The sequence below is a fragment of the Mesocricetus auratus genome, unplaced genomic scaffold (genome assembly GCF_017639785.1).
Source record: "Mesocricetus auratus isolate SY011 unplaced genomic scaffold, BCM_Maur_2.0 Super-Scaffold_100010, whole genome shotgun sequence".
In the NCBI taxonomy this organism is placed as follows: Eukaryota; Metazoa; Chordata; class Mammalia; order Rodentia; family Cricetidae; genus Mesocricetus; species Mesocricetus auratus.
In genome coordinates, this window is record NW_024429194.1 from 42,694,807 (window position 1) to 42,720,478 (window position 25,672).

Here is a 25,672-nt window from a genome sequence, read left to right on the forward strand (position 1 = left end):
GTTAAGTGTAAAATATAGTCTTTGGAGCCAAGTCAAAATAGACAAAGGTGATACTCAATTACACTAAACTAATTATAATTGCCTCCACTCCAGAGATTCTAGGCATTATTCTCAACTGCCCAGTAAATGTTTCTAAAGGAAAATCTTTGCTAAATAACTTCCTATTCAAGAAAACTTTCAATGAAGCTAACCAGCTACAAGTTCAAATCTAAACTCAAAAAAAAAAAGAGTCTTATGACCTCAGTTTCTTTTTTTTTTTTTTTGGTTTTTACGAGACACGGTTTCTCTGTATTGTTTTGGAGGCTGTCGGTCCAGCCCAGCCTCGAACTCACAGAGATCCACCTGACTCTGCCTCCCGAGTGCTGGGATTAAAGGCGTGCGCCACCACCGCCCGGTGACCTCAGTTTCTTTAAAACACAGAATTGTTCTTAGGATGTGTTCTTGTGTTCCACCCAGATGTAGCACATAGCAGTGAGTTTATTTCAGATTGTTCATTAACACTGGCTATTGTTATTTATTTAGATGACACTATGGAAAAACATGTTTTTGCCACAAGGCTTGGTCTTGTGATTGTACATTTTACTCATGTAACTCCTCTTAACCCTCAGAGCATAAATTGTTTGATGCTGGGAACAAAGTTGGCTATTACATGAGACTTTAGTCTGCATTGTTTATTGGCTCCATTCTACCAAGTCCCACCACCAACTGAAGAGGTAAAGAAGTGATGCCGGGAACAGGGACCTGAAGTTGGCTATGAGACAAGAGAGCAGAGACCCTCACAGGAGGAGGTGAGTGAGAATAATGAGGCAGAAACCAGGGAGGAGCTCTCAAAAAGGAAAGAGGGCACTGGACAGTCCTTATATATGATGTTAAGAAGCAAGAAAAGAACTGCAGCTATCTGAATCTAGACTAAAGAAGCTTTAATCCCAGCACTCGGAAAGCAGAGGCAGGCAGATCTCTGTGAGTTCAAGACCAGCCTGGTCTATAAGAGCTAGCTCCAGGACAGCCTCCGAAGTCACAGAGAAACCACCCTGTCTTGAAAAATCAAAAAAAAAAAAAAAAAAAAAAAAAAAAAGGAGGAGAAAGAAGAAGCATTTGTGTTACTGTATAGACCCTTCCTCCTTTAAACTTACTTAATTTCCCCACTTAATTGTCTCCTACAGATATTATAACAAGAGGATAAACCTTTGGAATGGATTTATTTATATTGTAAGAGCCAGAAAATACTGCTTACCTTACTCTTCTTGCTCTCAATTAATAAATTATATTGATTTGATCCTTGCTGTATTATATTACCCTTAGCTAACAATCAGTTTTTAAGAGCATTACAGAACTCTACGGATTTTTCAAACTTCACTTACAGATTACTATGGAGGATAGGAAATCATGACACAGCTGGTAAGCAATAGAACTTTCTCAACAAACTGAATGTGATTATAAAACATATTCAACACTCTCCCATTCCACAGGCAGATAGATATTTTATTGATGGGTCATCAAAAGGTATAGGAGGGATTCATGGTACAGATATTCATTAATCTATTAATTCTTTTTCTTCAGCCCTACAGGTAGAACTGACAGCTTTGATTCACCTATTATGGTTAGTTCATAAACCTTAAACATCATTTCATATTATAACTTTGCTGTAGGATTATTTCCAGCAATAGACACTGTTTTAACTGTGTTCACATTCTGTTATGCTTCCACTACTACAGGAACTATACAACTACTGTTTAATACCCATATGCATCCATTGTCTATTTTTCATACTCAAGCATTCTAACCTCTCTGGTCTTACTACAGAAGGAAATAAGCAAGCTGATGCTTTAGCTTGTTCTTAGGATTAGGCAAATGTAAACTAAAGAAAGAACCAGTTGTTATGTCATATAAACATAGTTGGAATTAAGCTTCTGAGAGTTTTCCATGTATGTAAGAATGATGTCTCAATGTTTAAACTTACTTCAAGTTCAATATTTTTTCTTTTTTGTTTTTTTTGGTTTTGAGACAGGGTTTCTCTGTATTGTTTTGGAGGCTTTCCTGGAACTTGCTCTGTAGACCAGGGTGGCCTCAAACTCACAGAGATCTGCCTGCCTCTGCCTCCGGAGTGCTGGGATTAAAGGCGTGCACCACTAACGCCCAGCTTCGAGTTCAATTCTTATATTAGATAAATGAATTCTGATTTTGCCAAATGAAAGGGGAAAGAAAATAGTAATACAATGAGTATAGAAAGAGTATTCACCCAATTTCTCTGGTAATGCTAGTAAATAAAAAGTTAGGACAACATCCCACTTAGCTCAAGTTGGTCTCAAACTCAAGATCCTCCTGCCACAGCCTTCCCAACACAGGAGTACAGGTATGTATTCCAAGCCCAGATGACTTTCTTGTATGTGTTTCTTTAAGGGAACAAAAAGTCATCATTTTTATGCCCAAAACTAGCAACAGGTTAGATGCTGGACTGGTACCAGAAGAATTTTGCGTTCATCCTCAGTAGTCTCTGTCCTAACATAGGTTCGGTTAGCCTGGGGACTGACAGATGTCTCATATGAAGGAACCATAGGAGAACCAGATCGATCCAGTGACAGATTAGTAATGCTGGCTGATCTGGAAATAAAAACAAAAAGTAAAATCATAACTTTAAGCTCACCTGTGACCAGAGTTAAGTGAAGTTCACACATTTAGGTGCCATTGCTAGAAGAACAATAAAATTACAATGGCTATGCAGGCTATCACTGGAGAAAAGTAGGGAAGGACACCAGAAACTACTGTTTGAATAAAATTAAAATGTGAAAAGTTTTAAATACTACAGGAAAACAATCATACAGTTTGTATATTAGTATTTCAAAGGAAACATATACAAAGTCTGCTTGTAAAAAGTACTGGAAATTCGTTTTTCAATAAGAAATAACTCTATGCAATAACTTTGAGTATCTGTGTTAAAAGAAGTATGGGACACAGGAAAGACATCAGCCCTTCCAGGCCCCAAACTCTGGCGATCCCAGCTTCAGGTGAGCTTGGGTCTCGGGGGGGGGGGACACTCCCCATCCCCTGCCCAACACCCATCCCCTCGAGCTTCCGGGGGCCGCTCCTGGCATCCAGAAGACTTGCACACATAGGAAAGACATCAGACCTTCCAGGCCCCAACCTCCGGCGACCCCAGCTTCAGCTTAAGCTTCAGTGTCAGCGTCCCCAGCTTCAGCTTCAGGAAGGAAGGAGACCAGTGGAGATGGAAAGACCCTACCAGCACCCACTGGAAGAAGAGATGGGAAGAAGACAGAATAAGAGCTCACTCAGCAATAAAAAGACCAACATGACTCTACCAGAATCTAGGGAACCAATGCCAGCAAGACCTGAAAAGCACTACATAGATGAAGCAGAGGAGACAGACCTTAAAAATCATTTTATGAAGATGATAGAGACCCTCAAAGAAGAAACGAGGAAATCCCTTAAAGAAATAGAAGAAAACACAAACAAAAAAAATCCATGAAATGGGGGAAAAAATTCAAGAAATAAACAAATCTCTCAAAGAATCTAAAGAGTACCAAGAAAAAACAACCAAACAAATGAAGGAAACAACTCAAACAGTTGAAGGATTGAAAGCTGAAATAGAAACAATAAAGAAAACATAAAACAAGAGGATGCTGGAAATAGAAAAGCTGGGTAAACGATCAGGAACTACAGATGCAAGTATCACCAATAGAATACAAGAGATAGAAGAGAGAATCTCAGGTGTTGAAGACTCATTAGAGGATATACAGTCATCAACCAAAGAAAATCTCAAAACCAACAAATCAACAAACCCCTAACACAAATATCCAGGAAATATGGGACACCGTGAAGAAGCCAAACCTGAGAATAATAGGTATAGAAGAAGGCGAAGAAATACAGCTCAAAGGTACAGAAAACATATTCAACAAAATCATAGAAGAAAACTTCCCTAACCTACAGAAGGATATGCCTATGAAAATACAAGAATCTTATAGAACACCAAATAGGCTGGACCAGAAAAAGAAGTCACCTCGCCATATAATAATCAAAACATCAAACCTACAGAATAAAGAGAAAATATTAAGAGCAGCTAAAGAAAAAGGCCAAGTAACATATAAAGGCAGACCTATCCAAATTACACCTGATTTCTCAATGGAAACAATGAAAGCCAGAAGATCCTGGACAGATGTCCTACAAACGCTAACGGAACAAGGATGCCAGCCCAGACTACTATATCCAGCAAAGCTTTCAATTACCATAGATGGAGAAAACAAAATAGTCCATGACAAAACCAGACTTAAACAATACGTATCCATGAATCCAGCTCTACAGAAAGTGCTAGAAGGAAAACCTAGATCCAAGGAAGATAACTACACTCACACAGATACAAGCAATATATAATCCCACTTTACAAAACACCAAAAGAAAAAGGGAGGATAAACTACACAAAATAACTTCACTACCAATAAATCAAGCACAAACAAGAATCATCAATCATTGGTAATTAATATCCCTCAATGTCAACGGCCTCAACTTGCCTATAAAAAGACACAGACTAGCAGAATGGATACGAAGACAGAACCCATCCTTCTGCTGCATACAAGAAACACATCTCAACATCAAAAACAGACGTTACCTCAGAGTAAAGGGTTGAGAAATGATTTTCCAATCAAACAGATCCAAGAAACAAGCAGGTGTAGCAATCCTAATATCTAACAAACTAGACTTCAAATTAAAATCAATCAAGAGAGATGAAGAAAGACATTTCATATTCATCAAAGGAAAAGTCCATCAAGATGAAGTCTCAATTTTAAACATCTACGCTCCAAATACAAAGGCACCTACATTCGTGAAAGAAACATTACTAAAGCTCAAATTGCACATAAAATCTCACACACTAATAGTAGGAGACTTCAACACTCCGCTCTCACCGCTAGACAGGACCTCCAGACAGAAATGTAACAAAGAAACAAAAGAACTAATAGAAGTTATGACCCAACTGGGTTTAACAGACATCTATAGAACATTCCACCCAAACACAAAAGGATATACCTTCTTCTCAGCGCCACATGGAACCTTCTCTAAAATTGACCACATAATAGGAAACATAGCAAATCTCCACAGATACAAAAAAATTGGAATAACCCCCTGCATCTTATCAGACCACCATGCATTAAAATTAGAATTCAACAATAACACAAATTGCAGAAACCCTACAAACTCACAGAAATAGAACAATGCACAATTGCACCATCCCTGAGTAAAGGAAGAAATAAAAAAAGAAATTAAAGACTTCCTCGAATTCAATGAGAATGAAAACACAACATACGCAAACTTATGGGACACTTTGAAAGCAGTGCTGAGAGGAAAGTTCATAGCACTAAGTGCCCACATCAAGAAACTAGAGAACAGTCATACTAGAGAATTAATAGCACAGCTGAATGTTCTAGAACAAAAAGAAGCAAACTCACCCAGGAGGAGCAGACGCCAGGAAATAATCAAATTGAGGGCTGAAATCAATCAAGTAGAAACCAGAAAAACATTGAGAAGAATCAATGAAACAAAGAGTTGGTTCTTTGAGAAAATCAACAAAATAGATAAACCTCTGTCCAAACTAACCAAAAGACAGAGGGAGAGCATGCTAATTAACAAAATCAGGGATGAAAAAGGGGACATAACAATAGACTCTGAGGAAATCCAGAGAATCATCAGGGCATATTTTGAAAATCTGTACTCCACAAAATTTGAAAATTTAAAGGAAATGGACAATTTCCTGGATAGATATCACTTGCCAAAACTAAATCAAGAACAGATAAACAATCTAAACAGACCTATAACCCCTAATGAAATAGAAGCAGTCATCAAAAGTCTCCCAAAGAAAAAAAGCCCAGGCCCAGATGGCTTCAGTGCAGAATTCTACCAGAAATTCAAACAAGAGCTAATTCCAATACTCCTCAAAGTATTCCACACAATAGAAGCAGGAGGCTCACTGCCAAACTCTTTCTATGAGGCCACAATTACCTTGATACCCAAGCCACACAAAGACACAACTAAGAAAGAGAACTATAGACCAATTTCCCTCATGAACATTGATGCAAAAATACTCAATAAAATACTCGCAAACAAGATTCAAGAACACATCAGAAAAATCATCCACCATGATCAAGTAGGCTTCATCCCAGGAATGCAGGGATGGTTCAACATTAGAAAATCTATCAATGTAATCAACCATATTAACAATCTGTGAAAGAAAAACCACATGATCATCTCACTAGATGCTGAAAAAGCCTTTGACAAAATCCAGCACCCCTTCATGATAAAGGTCCTAGAGAGATCAGGGATAACAGGAACGTACCTGAATACAATAAAAGCAATATACAGTAAACCAACAGCTAACATCAAACTAAATGGAGAGAAACTCAAAGCAATTCCTCTAAAATCAGGAACAAGACAAGGCTGTCCACTCTCTCCATATCTCTTCAATATTGTACTTGAAGTTCTAGCTACAGCAATATGACAACAAAAGGACATAAAGGGGATACAAATAGGAAAAGAAGAAGTCAAACTTTCACTATTTGCAGATGATATGATAGTTTACATAAGTGACCGGAAAAACTCCGCAAGAGAACTCCTAGAGCTGATAAACACCTTCAGCAAAGTGGCAGGATGCAAGGTAAACTCAAAAATATCAGTGGCCCTATTATATACAGATGATGAAGTGACTGAGAAAGAAATCAGAGAAACAATAGCCAAAAACAGCATCAAATATCTGGGGATAATGTTAACCAAGGAAGTGAAAGACCTGTATATCACGAACTTTGAGTCTTTAAAGAAAGAAATCAAAGAGGATACCAGAAAATGGAAAGATCTCCCATGCTCTTGGATTGGTAGGATCAACATAATAAAAATGGCAATCTTGCCAAAAGCAGTCTACAGATTCAATGCGATCCCTATCAAAATTCCAGCACAATTCTTCACAGACCTGGAAAGAACAATAATCCACTTTATATGGAAAAACAAAAGACCCAGGATAGCCAAAACAACCCTATACAATAAAGGAACTTCAGGAGGCATCACCATACCTGACTTCAAGCTCTATTATAGAGCTATAGTCCTGAAAACAGCTTGGTATTGGCACAAAAATAGGCAGGTAGACCAATGGAACTGAATTGAAAACCCTGATTTTAACCCACACACCTATGAACACTTGATTTTTGACAAAGAAGCTAAAACTGTACAATGGAAAAAAGAAAGCATCTTCAACAAATGGTGCTGGCATAACTGGGTACTGGTATGCAGAAGACTGCAGATAGGCCCATGTTTATCGCCTTGTAGAAAACTTAAGTCTAAATGGATCAAAGATCTCAACATAAATCCAGCCACACTGAAACTTTTAGAAGAGAAAGTGGGAGATACTCTTCAACGAGTTGGTACAGAGACCACTTCCTGAACATAACACCAGTGGCACAGACACTGAGATCAACAATTAACAAATGGGACCTCCTGAAACTAAAAAGCTTCTGTAAGGCAAAGGACACAGTCAACAAGACAAAAAGGCAGGCCACAGAATGGGAAAAGATATTCACTAACCCCACATCTGACAGAGGGCTAATCTCCAAAATTTACAAAGAACTCAAGAAGCAAGTCTCCAAAACACCAAAGGATCCAATTAAAAGGTGCAGTACAGAACTAAATAGAGAATTCTCAATAGAGGAGGCTAAAATGGCCAAGAGACACTTAAGAAAGTGTTCAACACCCTTAGCCATCAGGGAAATGCAAATCAAAACAACTTTGAGATACCATCTTACTCCTGTCAGAATGGCTAAAACACCGAAGACAATTTATGCTGGAGAAGATGTGGAGAAAGGGGAACTCTACTCCACTGCTGGTGGGAGTGCCAACTCGTACAGCCACTTTGGAAATCAGTATGCATATTCCTCAGGAAAATGGGAATCAATCTACCACAAGACCCAGCAATTCCACTCTTAGGCATATATCCAAAAGAGGCAAATTCATACAACAAGGGCATCTGCTCCACTATGTTCATAGCAGCATTATTTTTAATAGCCAGAACCTGGAAGCAACCTAGATGCCCCTCAACTGAAGAGTGGATAGAGAAAATGTGGTACATTTACACAATGGAGTATTAGCAGAAAAAAAAAACAGTGGAATCTTGAAATTCGCAGGTAAATGGATAGCACTGGAATAAACCATCCTGAGTAAGGTAACCCAGTCACAAAAAGACAAACATGGTATGTACTGACTCATATATGGATTTTAGACATGGATCAAGATAGTGCCAGTCTGCACTTCCACTGACAGAGAGGCAGGGAAACAGGAAAGAACCTAAGATATATACATGATACCCAAGAGAAGAGGAATGAGGCAAGATCCTCTGAACAGATGGGGAACACGGTGAGGGGTAGGGGGGAGTGGGAGCTGGAAAGAAATGAGGGGGAGAAGAGGAAGAGAGAGTAGGTCATGGGGGAACATGAAGGTTGAGTGGGGGGGTAGAATAGGGGGAAGAGGAAATCATAGGTTAGAAGACAGATCAGGCACCAGTGTGACCTCTAGTGATCTAAAGAGATGTCACCAATTAGCAAGCTAAGCAATAGTGGAGAGACCACCTTGAATGCCCATTCCTGATAATGAACTTGATGTCTATAACCATCCTGGAGCCTTCATCCAGTGACTGATGGAAGCAGAGGCAAACACCTACAGTTAAACACTGAACTGAACTCAAGGAACCCAGTGACAGAGAGAGAGGAGCGATAAGCAAATTGGCAAAGAATGGGCTGGCAAAACCAGCAGAGAAAGCTGATCTGAACAGGGGAGAGCTCTTGGACCCCAGACCGACAGCTGGGAGGCCGGCATGGGACTGATCCAGACCCCCCAAATGTGGTGAGGAGGCCTGGGCAACGTATGGGGCCCTGAGCAGTGGACCAGTGTTTATCCCTGGAATAAAGACATCGTGTGTCCATAACACAGAGAGGTATACTCTCTCAGCCTGGACTCTTAGGGGAGTGCCTGGACCCTACCCTGAGTGAAATGACAGACTCTAGATATCCCCTAGGAATTGGCAATAGGGTGGGAGCCTGGGGGGAGTGGTGGAGGGGTGCGGGAGGAGGGGAGGGAGAGGGAACTGGGATTGACACGTAAAATAAGCTATTTAAAATTAAAATAATAATTAAAAAAGAAGTATGGCCTACATGCCCCTTTTTTTCTACAGACCGGGAATTAAGAAGAATCAGTTTATAATTGAATATCCTGCAATGAATCTGATGATAGGAACACTAATCGTGTTCCTTCTCATTAGTAGGCCTGTATTGAAAATACTATGTTCATATATTATTATATGAATCAGGTAGTGGTGGCACATGCCTTTAATCCCAACACTTGGAAGGCAGAGGCAGGAATATCTCTGAGTTCGAAGTCAGCCTGGTCTACAAAGTGAGTTCAAGGAAAGCCGGGGCTACTCAGAGAAATCCTGTCTCTAAACACACACACACACACACACACACACACACACACACACACACACACACACACCTATTTCCTCAATAAAAAAAGTTATAAAAAATGTGTTAATGTGTTTCTCTGGTTATGTGTAAGCATTCTCATATATCTTTAACTTTGCCTCTGTTCAGTTATTATATTACTTATAAGTATCAATAATGCCCAACTTTTACTTATTTTTAATTTAAGTGAAATTTTAGTTATCATCTACAATAAAAAATGAAACCTAACTTCAGCTTAAAACAGAAAGGATGAAAAGAAACTTTACCTGACACTACATAACTCATTTCTGGGGTAATCTACATATTTCTTCACTTAATACTCACACATCCTATGGAGCAGGTGTTACTAGCTCCATTTTACAGGTTAGGAAAAAAAAAAATCAAGAACCAGGGTGAATCAGTGGATAGGGGCGTTTGCCACCAAACCTGATTACCCAAATTCAAACCTTAGAACCCACTTGTAGAATGAGAATCTTCATGCATGCTATGACATGTGCATATATACATACAATAATAATAAATACATAAATGGTAATATTTTGGGATTTCATTTTGTTTTGATTGAGGTTTTCAAGACAGTGTTTCTCTGTTTGCCCTGGCTATCCTGGAATTTACTTTGTAGACCAGGCTGGCTTCAAACTCGAGATCTACCTGCTTCTGCCTCCCAAGTGCTAAGATTAAAGGCATGCACCACAAATGCCCTACATAAAACAATTTTTAAATCAAGAATCGGGTATAAAGAAATTTATCTAGAGGCTAGAGAAATATCTCAGGAGTTAAGAGTACTAGCAGTTCTTCCAGTGGTCCTGAGTTCAATTCCCAGAAACCACATGGTAGCTCACAACCATCTGTAATGAAATCTGGCACCCTCTTCTGGTGTACAAGTATACAAGCAGGCAGAACACTATATACATAATAATAAATGACCACTGACAGACAAACAACAACAAAAAAAGCAAAGATGATTTTTTTTTCAATAAAGGATACTGGATCAAATGGATAAACACATACAAAAAGAAATATAGCTATTTCTATCACAAAAATAACTTAAAATGTATCACAAACCAAAGCATAAAATGCAAACTACAAAACACCTAGAATATAACAGAAGAGAAAACCTAGATGACCATGGATATAGTGATAGCTACTTACATATAACACCAAAGGCACCTCCAATTAAAATTAAGTACTTATGCTCCATAAGCAACAATGTCAAAATATGAAAAGACAAGCCACCAGGAAAGAACATTTACAAATGATACATTTAATAAGGATTTGGTTTGGTTTGGTTTGGTTTGGTTTGGTTTGGTTTGGTTTGGTTTGGTTTGGTTTGGTTTGGTTAAGACAGGGTCTCACTGTGAAACCCTAGCTGTTCTGGAACTCACTCTACAGACCAGGCTGGCCTTGAACTCAAGAGATCCACCTGCCTCTGCCTCCCAAGTACTGCAATTAAAGGTGTGTGCCACCATCACCTAAGAAAGAATTCTTATTTTAAAAAAACTGTGTGTGTATGTGTATAAAAACTCAACAGTGGAAAAAAATGAAGCTGTAATTATGAAATGGACTCCTTTACAAGGAAGATATATGCATGGTAAGCAAACAAATGAAAAGAAGTTTAATTCATCTCAGGAAATGGCAACTTTAAACAAATGCAACACCATTATACTAGTACACTATTACAAAACACTGGCAACTCCAATGGTGGAAATGGTGTGGAAGAGGAACTCTCCTGCGCTGCCTGTGGAAATGCAAAATGGCAATGCCAGTTTTGGAAGACAGTTTGGTAATCCCTTACAAAATTAAACATGTTCTTTCTATCTAATCCCACAATCATGCTTCTTGATATTTACTCAAATGAACTTAAAACAACATCCACACACACAACAAAATTACATAGAGGAGTATGATGGCATGCATCTTTAATCTCAGCACTCAGAAGATATCAGCAGATAGATTTCTGTGAGTTCCAGAGTAGACAGCAACATAATGAGAGGAGTCGCACTTAAAAGAAAAACAATTGCACACAGATGTTCATGGCCTTCTATATAACTGCCAAAACATGAAAACCGCCAAGATGTCTTTGAGAAGGTGAAGTCATGTAAATTATGACACATCTAGAAACTAGAATATTGCTTAGCAACAAAAAAATGTAGAAAGTCATAAGAAGATATTGAAGAAACTTAAGTATACATTCTAACTGAAAGAAATCATTATTTCTATATACACGTTATATTATTCCAACTCTCTGCTCACTTTTGCTATGAAGCCAAAACTGCTACTAAAAGAACAAAAAGAATTCTCAGCTGGGATTAAGCAGTTCATGCCAACAATCCCAGCACCTGTCGAACTGAATTAGACTGTGAGTTAGAAGCAAGCCTGGGCGACACAGTGAGTTGGAGGCCAGCAAAATCCTGTCTCAAACATAAAAAACATTATTGAGCCTATTAACTGAACAAATTAGAAAATGATGGCATTACTCTTGAATGGCTTCTTTAAAAGTGTGTATTACATAAATAGTGACAAAATAAATAGACAAAATGTAAGTATGTCTTAATGCAGAATATATGGGCATTTATTTCCCTAATCTTAAAAAGCCATTTACTATTTTCAAGCTTTACAAAGCAATTTTAAAAAATGTTTTTAGCTCCAATAGCTCATCTGAGACTAGATTACAGCATCCTTTCCACTCACTCATTCCGAGACAGTCTACTGCAGCACACAGGACCTCTCATATTCCTACCAGATGTGCTCCCTCTTGAGCATCTGCCATTCTGGTTCCTTGGTACACATTTTCACAGAATGCCTACCTGCCTCACTTTCTCACATTCTTCAGACAATTATACTAAACTAGAACACAGAAGACAGGTCCCAATATCTGAAATAACCAAAGACTAGCTGAAAGAGGAACTACCAAGCAAAGAAAGGATCACACAACAGAGCCCTGATGCCATCTCACTTTTTCATTTGTCTGTTCCCATTACTAGGGACATAAACAAAAATCAGAGTAGCTTTTATTGACAGTTTACCTGTTTCGAGCAGGAGACTTCCCTGCATCCTCTTGAACAGATACAAGTCTTGTTGAAAGAGCACTATTTGAGGAATCTGGATGAATCAAACTATGAAGATAATGAAAATACTGGGGTCACTTGGGGTTGCAATCAGATGGTTTAAAATTTTAACGCAAATTAAGTGTTTTTCTCTACAACAAAGAGATTATATACAGTTCATTTTTGTTCTTATTTTATTTGAGACAAAAAGTGCACAGTCAGCACTCAGCACTCAGCACTCAGGAGGCATAAGAGGTCTCATTCTGGTCTATAGATCAAGTTCCAGAAGAGCCAGGGCTATAGAGAAACCCTGTCTCAAACACTTAAGACAAAAAAGTGCAGTTTCATCTCTAGCATCAAAAGTTGATAATGTTTTTAATGTACTGAATTGAATATCAATAAAACATCAAATCTGGTTGGGTAGGTGATTTATTTGGGGGGGGGATGGAGGAGGGGTTGAGACAGGGTTTCTCTGTGTAACAGCCCTACCTGTCCTGGAACTGGCTCTGTAGACCAGGCTGGCCTTAAACTCATAGAGATCCACCTGTCTCTGCCTCCTAAGCGCTGGGATTAAAGGCATACGCCACCATTGCCCACCTTGGATAAGTGATTTATAAAACTCATTCTCATATCACATATACATGATAAAAGTAATTTTCATTAAAAAAAATAAAAATCTGTGTTCCAAATCTAGTCTTAGTCCCCACAGCTTGTATAGCACCAAAGAGTCAGACAAACCAAGGTTCAAGAAAAGGGCCTATCTCTTACTAGCTGTGTGACCTCAAATTCACTACTTAACCTTTTTGAACTTTTGCACCAACATCTGTCAAAAAAAGAAAATATTTCCTCCCTGGGAGCACCACTCCCAGACATGCCCCTGTCCTTTCCTAGAGTGTTCACTAACCCTCCAGACATTAGTTAATGCTAGTTCCAGCTAGAGTGGGAACTCTGCCTTGGTGTGAGTGACAACACCTGAGATCTATTCCTGGGCTGTCTCAGCCAGAATTATTTGAGTGTTAATTATCTAAAATCTCTCATAAAGGGGGGGGGACAGGAATTGCACCAGGGTCCTCTCCCACTGGATTTCCTCACTAGCCAATAGGATTAACTTTTAATTCTGAATGTTTATAAAGTCATTTCTTTATCCTAATGTTCAGCTGGCAGTTTGGTTTTGCGCATTGAACGTCAATAAAGTCTTGTTCTCTTGGCAAAAAAAAAAAAGAAAAGAAAAGAAAATATTTCCTACCAAAAAGATGTGATACTAAAGGAGACTGGAACATGAAACTGTTAACACAGAGCTTAAAACTAAACTATTACTCTATCTCTGAGGTCTATCTTCTTAAAACTAAACTATTACTCTATCTCTGAGGTCTATCTTCTTAAAACTAAACTATTACTCTATCTCTGAGGTCTATCTTCTTAAAACTAAACTATTACTCTATCTCTGAGGTCTATCTTCTTAAAACTAAACTATTACTCTATCTCTGAGGTCTATCTTCTGCCTCTCATGATGCTTTACTAAATCATACTTGCCAATTCTGAGATCACTCAATTGGAACACACACAAATAATAAACATTGCTAATTAAAGTAATAAAAAAGCTAAAGAATGTAATCTTCATATTGTTTTAGTAAATATAGAATCAACTATGTTTATAAAATGTATATAAGGTATAACTATGATGCTACAAACATCAAAAGACCCATCAAACAACTTAAAAAGAAGACTCAATTAACCACTATTTTGAAGAGTCTGTGTCCCCCTACCCAGTACCATCGTTTTCCCTAATCCCAATGAAACCATTATTAAAATTTTTATTTTTAACACTGTTACGATTAACCTTACATGTCAACCACCACTGAAACACTCTCCAGGCATGTCTATGAAAGATTATCTAAATTTGTTCATTTGAGGTGGGAAGACCCACTGTAAATGTGGGCAGTAGCACTTCATACAGTGGGGCCCCCTACTGAATAAAAGGGGGAAATGGAACTGAGCACAGGCATTCACAGCTGTCTCTTGACTGTGGACACACTAGCCACCTCCTCCTCTTTCTGCCACACTGCCTCTGCCATGATAGACTGCATCCCCTAAAATTGTAAGCCAAAATAAATCCTTTCTTCTATAAGTTGCTTTTTTTTGGGGGGGGGGTTTACGAGACAGGTTTCTCTGTATTGTTTTGGAGGCTATCGGTCCAGCCCGGCCTCGAACTCACAGAGATCCGCCTGCCTCTGCCTCTCCAGTGCTGGGAATAAAGGCGTGCGCAACCATTGCCCGGCTATAAATTGCTTTTGTTAGGGATTTTGTTACAGTAATGAGACAAGTAACTAATAAATACTGTTGGGGGATGACCTTCTGAATATATGTTTCTCTTATTGGTTGACGAATGAAACACTGATTGGCCAGTAGCCAGGCAGGAAGCATAGACGGGGCAACCAGACCAGGAGAAGGCTGGGGAGAGAAAGGCAGAGAGGGGCCACTAAGAGAGGCCATGCTGCCCATTGAATTGTGTATAAGTCACAGCCTCATGGCACTACATAAATAGAAATAGGTTAATAATTAAAACAGAGCTAGCCAATAAGAAGCTTGAGCCATTGGTCAAACATTTTATACTTAATATAAAATTGTGTGTGTTTATTTGGAACAAAGCGGCTGTGGGACCAGGCAGGACAGAAACAGCCATCTTCAAATTATAGCATTTGTATCCCTGGGCATTTATCTTCACTTATATTTCTGAACAATATATAACTAGAATCTTTGTGCATATATGATTTGTGAATTGCTTTTCTACTTATGTCTCTGGATTCACAAATGGTGAATGTAGCTGTAATTCATTTTTTCTTAAACATACAATATACTAATTCTTCTCTTTGTTAAGAAGTAACTAAGAAAACTACTCATCAGAAAAATGTTAGTTAAACCAGGTATGGTGGTTCACACACACCTTTCATGCCAATACTTGGGAGGCAGAGGCATGTGTATCTCTGAGTTGGAGGCTAGCCTGGTCTAGAGTGAGTTCCAGGACAGCCAGGACTATTATATAGGGAGACCCTATCTCAGTCTCAAACAGAAAAAAAGTTACTTAAAACTCTAAGCTCCTTGACATGGAAAAATTAGGAATCATGTGTAAGAAGATTATTCTCCTGAAGAAAATAAGTGATGAACCTTGGATTCCAATGTAAACAACCAACTCTAGGTAATTTCCAAGGAAGTTTGTTTACATACAACCTGCCAGCAAAGCATCTCCAGACATAAACACATCAAATACTCTTTCAGAAGAAGAAAAAAAACTAACTGAATTTGAAAACAAATCCAGATCTTAGGAGCAGTCTCCTTTCTCTAAGACCACATCAGGAATTATTATCAATGACTTCTGCTGCCTAATCAACAACTATTGCAAGAATCATGCATCGTTCTTGGTTTCAATAGTAGAATAGTATATAAAACACAACAGGTATAAAAACTCTCCTCTCATGTGCTTATGTTTCAATGGTAATATAATCACTATCCATACATATCTATGATCCTTCTGTACATGAGCTAGAAAAAATGATAAATTTGCAGATAACAAAAAGAAATAAATGTTAATAAAAAATACAGGTTACAGAACTAAGCATTTCTCAAGTTCAAATCAAGTTATATTCAAGTGACAATACCTTTGCCAGGCTAAATCATCCTCTAAAAATATGTTACGACTGGCTTTTCTACTCCCAACAGGTGTCCGTGGTTCGCTTGGATCAAGGATAGACACAGAGCAAGTTGAATCTGAAAGGGCATTCAAGTCTTCCCCAATGGAATTACTGTCTGTGGAATGAGCATAACTTAAGGCTATTTTTCTACAGTATGTACATGCTCGGAGGTCTCCTAGAAGGAAAAATAATATGGAAAGGTATCAGTAATACATTATTTAATAAAATATTTTAAATCTTCAAGTAAAGACTACCAAAAGACATTTTAAATAAGTGAAAAGCTTGGCTGGATCTGCTGCACATGTTAGGCTTATTATTATGATAAATTCATCCAAGTATCCCAATTACTTCAAGTATCTGTAACAGGTAAGAAAAATTGACCCAATAATAATAACTGAAAATCATGGCTGCAAGAATATTTTTTTCAAAATTATAATAATACAATGAGGGATCTATCAAAGGTAGGACTTTCAAATAGAAAATATTTCAATATAGTAAATAACCAACACAACAGGAACAACTTATTGTCCCGAGGCAACAAGTACAGAGGAAATAATACTAGGGTCTCTATCACGAAGCCCTGACGAATGGTATCCAGAATGGAGCACATCGTTTTAACTAAAAAAAAACTCTCAAGAATTTCATAGGTAAGTACTATAGTTACATCATGTCCACACCTCCCTTTCCCCACTTCAATTCATCCCATGTCCCCCAACTCCCTCTCATATTCATGAGCTCTTCTGTAATGTTTGTTATATATACATGCACATGTGCACAAAAATACAGCCTGTATGTGTGGGCTGACCGCTTGGGACTGAATAACCTATCAGGGGCCTGTCACTGACTGTCCCTCTCTCAGCAGCCATGTAGTTCTTCATCTAGGCATAGGGTTTTAAAAGATTTCCTCCATCTACTAATGCACAGTTTCTAAAACTAATGGAAAGTGGTCTTACATACAATATAATATATAGGATTAAACTGAAAGAAATGTTTGTATTGAAACAAGAATGAAATGGTCTAGCTAAGAGTGTGGCTTAGTGATACAGTGATGTATAAGGCTGAGTTCAATTCATAACACTACAGAAATAGCTCCTAGGACAGAGTTTCTTAATACTTTTAAACCTTTATTTTAGGACACAGCCCTGTTTCAAAATAAGTTTCATTTCTACTCTATTTTTATAAAATACTGTTTGATGTGACTCCATAACAATTTGGTGTACTAAGAGGCGAAATACACCATGTACCATATGACATTTCAGTTAACAACAGACCACATAATACAACAATGTTCTTGTAAGATTATAGTGGAGCTAAAACATTCGTATTGCCTGGTCTAACAGCCATCATAATATTATAGGATAGCATATTATTCACATTTTTGCTGAGGATGATTAAAATAAACTTACTGATCTGTAAGTCATGAAACTATAAAGCACATAATCATAAAAAACTGATACATGAACATAAAAGCACTTGGTGCTAAACAACTATGTCACTGGTTTCCATCTTTACTATGTTGTATTTTTTATCATTTTTTCTACTTATCAAAGTAAGAGTTTATTGTTTTGAGGGGCTATGTTAGTATTTGGAAGACTAAGTTGGAAAAACTACACAAGGGCAGCATGGGCAACATAGTGACTCCATCTTAAAAGGAAAGTTGCACATAGTAGCACACACTTGGTACATGGAGGCAGGAAGATAAGGCCTTCTGGTAGGTGGAGACAAGATAAGGCTTTCAGAACTAACCTGGGCTATATGGTACTGGGGCTCAAAAACCAGAAGGAAGGGCATGTCTGGTGGACATCCTTCAATGAATGAAAGCATTTGTGGTCAGCTTGGCTCTGTTTCTTGACTTGATAATTTTAGTTCTAATACTAAGGAGCTGACCATTCCCTGCCATTACAAAATTTATAGTTCACTGGAGGCAACTTACTCTGTAGCTAATCCTAAGTATACTTTATGATGTTCGCACAAGAACAAAAATTCCTAAGAATACATTTCTCGGAACTTAGCCTACCACTAAGTAGCAAGACTAAATAGCATGTTATTTAATAATTTTACTTCAGTTATACTTTATCATTAATATCAAAAATCTGAAGTGAATCAAAATATTTCTAAAAGTTTAATATACTGTGTTTTACCATAAATTACTAACAAGTATACTAAGCTACTTTTATTGTCTCATTTTAAGGTAACTTATATAATTCTGTTTTATCAAATTATGTATGTATATTAGTCAAAACAAAATGTCACTAGTTTACTAATTACTAACATTATAATTTAGAAGATCAAATATATATAAAACTCAAAAAAGACAAATACATCCATTTCAATCAGTACTCAGTAAACAATAACAAGGTGTACTTCAGTCTAGACAAATAAAAGTGATCTGATAATCACTGCTACTGACCAAAACTTCACTACATTAAGGAAGTGAGATTACTTCAATTGTTACCACAACAAAGACTAGCTTAGACTATAAAGGGTAAAGTCCCTTAACCAGTCAACTATCAAAACTAAAATTATCAAATCAAGAAACAGAGCCACACCTAACCACAAAAGCTTTCATTCCATGAAAAATGCTTGCTCATCAGCAAAGGAGGAACACATATACCTAGACTCAATGGCAGACACAGATTGACAAGACATGTCCCTGCCATTACAGAATTCATAGTTTACGGGAGGCAAGTGGCACATATGTAATTTAAAAACTGCATGATAAATGCAGATATTACAGCTTAATTCTCAATGATTCTGTATAAAATTCATTGATTTTCCTTCTATTTTTTGAGACAATGTCTCACTGTACAGACAAAGCTGGCTTTGAACTGAGAGACCTATCTCTGCTTTTTGAGTGCTGGGCTTAAAGGCATGTGCCACCACACCAGGCCAATTCACTGATTTTTCTATATATCAATAATCTAGTTATTTTACATATAGCTAGGGTCTTCGAGTATAATTGTGTCCGACATACATTTTTTTCATTTCTTAAGGCTCAATTTGACTAAGCAAACTGACAAACACTAAAGTTGAAGTTCATTTAGTTTTGTTGATTTTCCAATGTTATTAACACTTACGGCTGACTTTAAGGCAGGTTACCATCCATGGTTTTGCCTTATCCTAATCAACTGGGGCCTCAAGTAAAAAGATGAAAGTATCCAAAAGCAAAAGGAATTCAGTCTCATCAATGAAAGATGGAAATTCTAGTTTCCACCCTGCTGACTAACCTGATAACTTAGACTTAGTGGCTTCACAAGTACTTGAGCCAATTCCTTGACTACAGGTAAACATGTCACCCACACATTGGGTCCACTTCTCTAGAGAAACTTGACTATACAGATTCAGCACAAGAACAGTTTTATAGAACCAGTATCTTAGGGATAAGTTTTCGGAATTGGCTTCTAAAGTTTCTGAAACTGGCTCTCTAATTAGATTCAATTCAAAAGCATTAATAAAAGGGCTGGAAAGACTGTTCGGTAGTTAAGAGCACTTGTTGCTCTTGAGGACAACCCTAGTTCAAATCCCAGCACCATCCATGACTCCAGTTCCAGGGGATCCAATGCCCTCTTCTGACTTTAGTGAACACTAGGCATACCCACAGTGAACATACATCATACCTGCAGACAAAACACTCACACACAAAATAAAAAAATAAATAAATCTAAAAAAATTTAAAGAAAAATAAAAACACTAGTGAATATTTCCAATAGTAAAAAAGAACACTGACAAAAGTGTTAGGGCAATAAAGACTTGCAAGATAATAACACTAGGTCTTCTTAATACAACACTGACAGTGCTCAGGTTAATACTTGACAAACCTCCTGTTAAAATAACAAGTATGAAATTAGTTTGTTGCTCCTAAATGTAAAAAACAAAGTAGGAAAAAGGGTGAGCTTAAGGATTTCAAACTCCGCTGGGTGTTGGTGGTGCACGCCTTTAATCCCAGCACTCGGGAGGCAGAGGCAGGCAGATCTCTGTGAGTTCAAGGCCAGCCTGGTCTACAGAGCGAGTTCCAGGACAGCCCCCAAAACAATACAAAGAAACCCTGTCTTGAAAAACCAAAAAAAAAAAAAAAAAAAGGATTCAAATTTCCAGCTTATGAACTATGAACTATACAAATTGGCTAGGGATGTAGCTATGTACAAGGCCCTGGATTCGATCCCCAGGCAATAATTTAAAAAAAAAAAAAACTGTACAGGAAGAAACACTTATTTTTCTGTCACCTTGGTGCTTAATAAGCTAAGATTGCCAAGAGTCTCAAACTTCAAGTAGGTGGATAAGAACACAGAGTTAAGAGAATTGCTTATGAAGACGGATATAAAAATAAGGAAGATTGGGCCAGAGGAATGGCTCGGCAGTTAAGAGCACTGACTGCTCTTTCAGACAACCAGGCTTTGATTCCTAGCATCCACTGGGAGCTTTCAACTGTCTGTGACTCCAGTTCCAGGGGATCCGACACCTCACACAGACACACATGAAGGTAAAATACCAATGCATATGATAAGGAAGATCTTTACAACACCTAACATAACATGAGAAACATGCTAAGAGTGTTCTCTTTAGTTGGGGATACAACTCAGTGGTACGGTGATTACCTAACATGCAAAAGGTTCTAGGTTTGATACCCAGCACGATAAACAAACACACAAATAAGTAAATAAAAATTTGAACTGCCAGGGTGGTGATGTATCTCTGTACACCCAGAACTTGAATGGCTAAGACCACAATAATGTAAGATCAAGACTAGTAAAAAGTAAAATAAATAAAACAGTCCCTCCCTTCCATTCCCAAATCACTGTTTAAATCCACTCATCATGGTTCCATGTCTTTGAACTTTCTCCATTACTACAATTTCACTACATTATCAATGAAATAATATGATTTCCTAAATAATAATTTCCCAAAGTACACTATCATTAAATCAAGGGCAACCTTTACTTTGTGAATAAAAATTCTATAGAAATATTTAACTTAGAAATCTATTTATCTAATAATCTCTAACACAGCTATAAAAATTTTTTTTTGGTTTTTTCGAGACAGGGTTTCTCTGTGACTTTGGAGGCTGTCCTGGAACTAGCTATTATAGACCAGGCTAGTCTCAAACTCACAGAGATCCACCTGCCTCTCCCTTCCGAATACTGGAATTAAAGGCATGTGCCACCAATGCCCCGCACAGCTGTAGATTTTTACAGTATCTATATTTTTACTTTATTTATGAACACTCACCTTTTTTACTATTCAAACATAAAGTTCTTAAAATCAAAGTGGTCTCTCTTTCTTACTACTACCATAAATAGAAAGCCCAAAATTATAAAATGGCTTTATATTAGCCTTCTACTTAACTATCTCATAACTTGACTTTTAAATATGATACTATTGTGGAAATACACTTACCTGTATAGCCCATAAATTTTCCAGGAATTTCTTGATTACAACAACGACTGCAGAAAATCTGCCCACACAATCTGCAATGGTGTCTGCGCCTAAAGGTTGTAAATTTTTCACTGCAATCATAGCACTCTTTACACTGGCTATCTGGCATCCAGTATTGCTTCAAGTCACTGTCCTACAATAACAAAAATATGTGACAACTTCTTGAAAATGTGAACTTTAAGTTATAATGATTAATGAAATCTTAGAAGTTGTCTTTTGCAGATAACAAACTAGTTCTAAAATTCAGATGGAATGTAAAAAGGTTAAAATAACCAAGACAATCTTGAAGAAGAAAAATTGAAGTACTTACATCACCTGCTATCAGAACTTACTTTTTAAAGCTGCAATAACTCTAGACAGTATTAGTACAAGGACACCAAAAAAAAAAAGGACCATAGTACAGAAAAGAGCGCCATGCTCACACACCCAGTGTATAAATTTACCATGAGTTATACTACAACTACTGAAGGAAGGGCTTTCTAAAAACAATGTACTAGGTCCTACTAGACACCCATAGGGACAAAAGGAAACTTGAAGCCTATTTTTGAAAAAGAATAATAAAACTTGCTGACAAAACCACAGGTGATATTATGTACTAACCTCACCTAACTAAAAAGCAAACACTGAAACAAATATAAAAAGGGCAAATAAGAAGAAATAGACTACACTAAAAGCAAAAAACAAAACAAAACAAAAAAAGCCGGGCATTGGTGGTACACACCTTTAATCCCAGCACTAGGGAGGCAGAGGCAGATGGATCTCTGTGAGTTCAAGGCCAGCCTGGTCTACAGAGTGAGTGCCAGGATATGCTCCAAAGCGATACAGAGAAACTCTGTCTTGACAAACAAACAAACAAACAAATAAATAGAAAAAAATTATGAATTTATGTGTAAAACTCTGGTTTCAGAATCAAAGAAAGTAATAAACTTTCATTTAAGTGACATTATGCCATTGTCAGAGGTTATGGCATGATCTTCATGAATGCTTAATAAAATTCTCCCAAGGCCTCTCTAGTACCTGGCTTTTCCCTTCCATGATCTCTTTGAGGCGCTTCAATACTGTACTGAGGCTTCGAAGCTGAACAGCTGTACGTGGGTCATGACCTCCAAAGGCTGGTTCTACTTTCCTTCTTGAGTCTGAGTCAAATTAAAAAAAAAAAAGAAAGAAATTGTTATATAGTTTCTAGTAACTATATCAAACATTGTGTGTGTGTGTATGAGATATAATACAAAGCATCCCCTATTGTTAGCGTACATGTGTTGTTCTAGCCATTAATAGTGATTAGAATTAAAAGTGATCTTTATCAAGAGTAATAAGTTGTTTCAAATATGTCTTATTACACATTTTAATGTAGTACTATACTATTTTAATGTAGCTAAGTACATTATGAAATGATTGATAGTTTTGAGGGTTGAAATGGGAAGTATCACTTACATGTCCAGAATTCATTAACGATTGATTTCTTGCACATTTTTCCCAGCCAAATAAATAACAAACACCCAGTAGACATTGAGCAGAAGAAAAAGTAATCCCAGAGAGTTAATCTAACTTGGTCTGAAAGTCACCTAAGTAAGCAATAGGATCAAACTTCTCTGTTCTGTAGCACAACATAAGAAAGAAATTTTATAGACCAGCCAGGATGACAAAATATGACCAAGGTCCAAGCAGATTAACAGCCAAAGCGTCAACCCTACTCTCCCTGAGCCCATACCCACACCCGCCACCTCATCAACCCTTCAATTCCACACTGCAAGGAATCACTTACGTTTGAAATAACAACATGAAACCAGATCTACTGATAATAAAACAAGCCCAAACTCTATCTTTGTGGCCAGAATGGAGTATGACTACCATAACTGCCACCTATCCTTATTTTAGACAAAAATCACAAGTGAAGTTTCTATCTATTCCTGGCTACATCAGCTTCAAAAACTCAAGGGAAAATGAAGGTGGTTTGACAAAAAAAAAAAAGAACAACATCCTTGTTAGCTTAAGAACATTAACCTAACAACCAGGGTAGTGCCTACAATTTACATAATTCCTCCCTATCTCAGTTTTACTTCCCAGGGTTTTAGTTACCCTCAAGTCATGTAGTCTGAAAATAATAACATCTGTCTTAGCGTAGAACACATTCACGACTTCATTGTTACAACTGTGATAGTTTAGCATTAGTATTATTAATCTCTTGGTCTAATTTATAAACTAAACTTTATCATAGGCTTCAATGCACCATGAAAAAAACATATATTATGGCTTTGAAACTATGACTTTAGGTATCTACTTGGGGATCTGGAAGGTATGACCTACAGGGAAAGTAAATTACTATAAAATAGAAAATACCCTATCCTGAATCTATCTCATCATTTGCTGGTTTTCTACTCAATTTTGGGGGGGGGGGGGACAAGGATTGCAAAGAATGAGATTTTGCTGTATAAATAACTCCAAACAAATCAAGAATTTAAGGCAGTTAAACCACTAAAATAGCACCTCATCTAAACTGCACCTAACTTAATTGCAGCATAGAGATCAGGATATGCTGTTACTAACATGTATTACAACAACTAAATTTTCCTGAGTCTCAAACAACCATTAAAAAACTCTCCATGATTGTATTTTTGATTGTGAGCCTAGCCTTTAACAGTTGAGCCATCTCTCCAGCCCAAAAAATGTGTAGTCCAGGCTGGCCAAGAACTTTGATTCTCCTGCCTCTGCCTCCTTCAGCAAATCCTATGGGAGTGCACCACCACAACCTGCTCTCCATGACTATAAATTCTAAAAGAAGACACAAAGCTGTAAGAATCATAATAAAAAAAAAAGAATCATAATGGCAGTGCTCCCTGGCACAGGCAATAAGTTGTGATGTCCTTTGCATTTAGTTGCTTGAAAAGAAAATAATATCAATAGCCTCCACTGGGAAAGAATGAGCAGTGAGACTCTGCTTGGCCTTGGTGAAAGAGATGTTTGCCCTTAGATAAATTCCTTCAGCTGCTGCTTCTGCAAAATAGATCCTAGAAAATCAAATAACTTTGCTAAGATAAGAAAACTATCAAACTGTAGAATTTGACGTGTAGTGAGGGAAAAACTTATTTGAGCTTCTGAAGTTCAAAGGCCTCCAAGGTAAAATCCAAGAAGCAAGTGGACAGTAAGGAACATGAGAACCACAGTAAAGGTCATCCAAGCTCTGCCTATAGACGAGTAGTTCAAATTTATCATAACAAAAGCAAATTTGGCAAGCTACAACTCTACAACCCTTACAAGACTACAAGGATTCTAGTCCAATTCCACAATTTCACAAGTGAAGAAATTCAGAGACTGCTCTTTGGCTCATTGTTCCTCTCTCTGCAGCAAAGGATAGCTTGGCATTATGTGAAAAACTAAACGCTGAGTTCAACAAGAAGGAAATCAGTGAAAGCTTTCAGACAATAATGTTTTTATTGTTGTTGTTGTTGTTGTTGTTGTTGTTGAGGGTTTTTTGGGGGGTTGGTTTTTTTTGGTTGTTTGTTTTTGTTTTTGTTTTGTTTTCTGAGACAGGGTTTCTCTGTGTAGTCTTGGCTGTCCTCAAACTCAATCTGTAGATCAGTCTGGCCTGAAACTCAGAGATCCCCCTGCCTCTTCCTCCCAAGTGTGGGGACTAAAGGCATGTGCCACCACTGCCCGGCCAGACAATGTTTAATTCAGCATAGAATCTGATCAGAAGAGTGTGCTCAAATATAGCACAGTGTTGCCATGGGTCAGGTTTTGTTGCTGTAGCTTGTTTTTGCTTCTTCCCCTAAGCCAGGGTCTCCTATAGAGCCTATACTGGTCTAGAATCTGCTATTATTTCCTGGCTGGCTTTGAACTTACAATCCTCCTGCCACATCCTCCTAAGCCATGGGTCAGGTTTAAGGAGATTTTAATAAGGTTAAGGTTAAACTTAGGTGCTTTGGGATGAGAAAAAAATCCTCTGCCCCCATCACCCAACTCTTCTTTTCAAAATGATGTAAACTGGGCAAAGGTGGCT

At 37.7% G+C, this 25,672-nt stretch overlaps 1 protein-coding gene across 9 annotated transcripts in view; it reads right to left on the minus strand.

Annotated features, from left to right (window-relative positions):
• The window catches only part of Pikfyve (phosphoinositide kinase, FYVE-type zinc finger containing), a 101,985-nt gene that overhangs the window by 69,472 nt on the left and 6,841 nt on the right, over nucleotides 1-25,672 (minus strand). For all 9 annotated transcript variants that reach the window (XR_005879914.1, XR_001196519.3, XM_005070554.4 and 6 more), the window contains 5 exons: nucleotides 22,690-22,808; nucleotides 21,634-21,805; nucleotides 16,207-16,414; nucleotides 12,530-12,619; nucleotides 2,463-2,601 (listed from right to left, as the gene is read on the minus strand). Coding sequence is in view for 7 of the 9 variants with exons in the window: in XM_005070554.4 (XP_005070611.1) it covers nucleotides 2,463-2,601; nucleotides 12,530-12,619; nucleotides 16,207-16,414; nucleotides 21,634-21,805; nucleotides 22,690-22,808 (728 nt within the window). In the remaining 2 variants the exon portion in view is untranslated. The remainder of the gene's footprint in view (nucleotides 1-2,462; nucleotides 2,602-12,529; nucleotides 12,620-16,206; nucleotides 16,415-21,633; nucleotides 21,806-22,689; nucleotides 22,809-25,672) is intronic.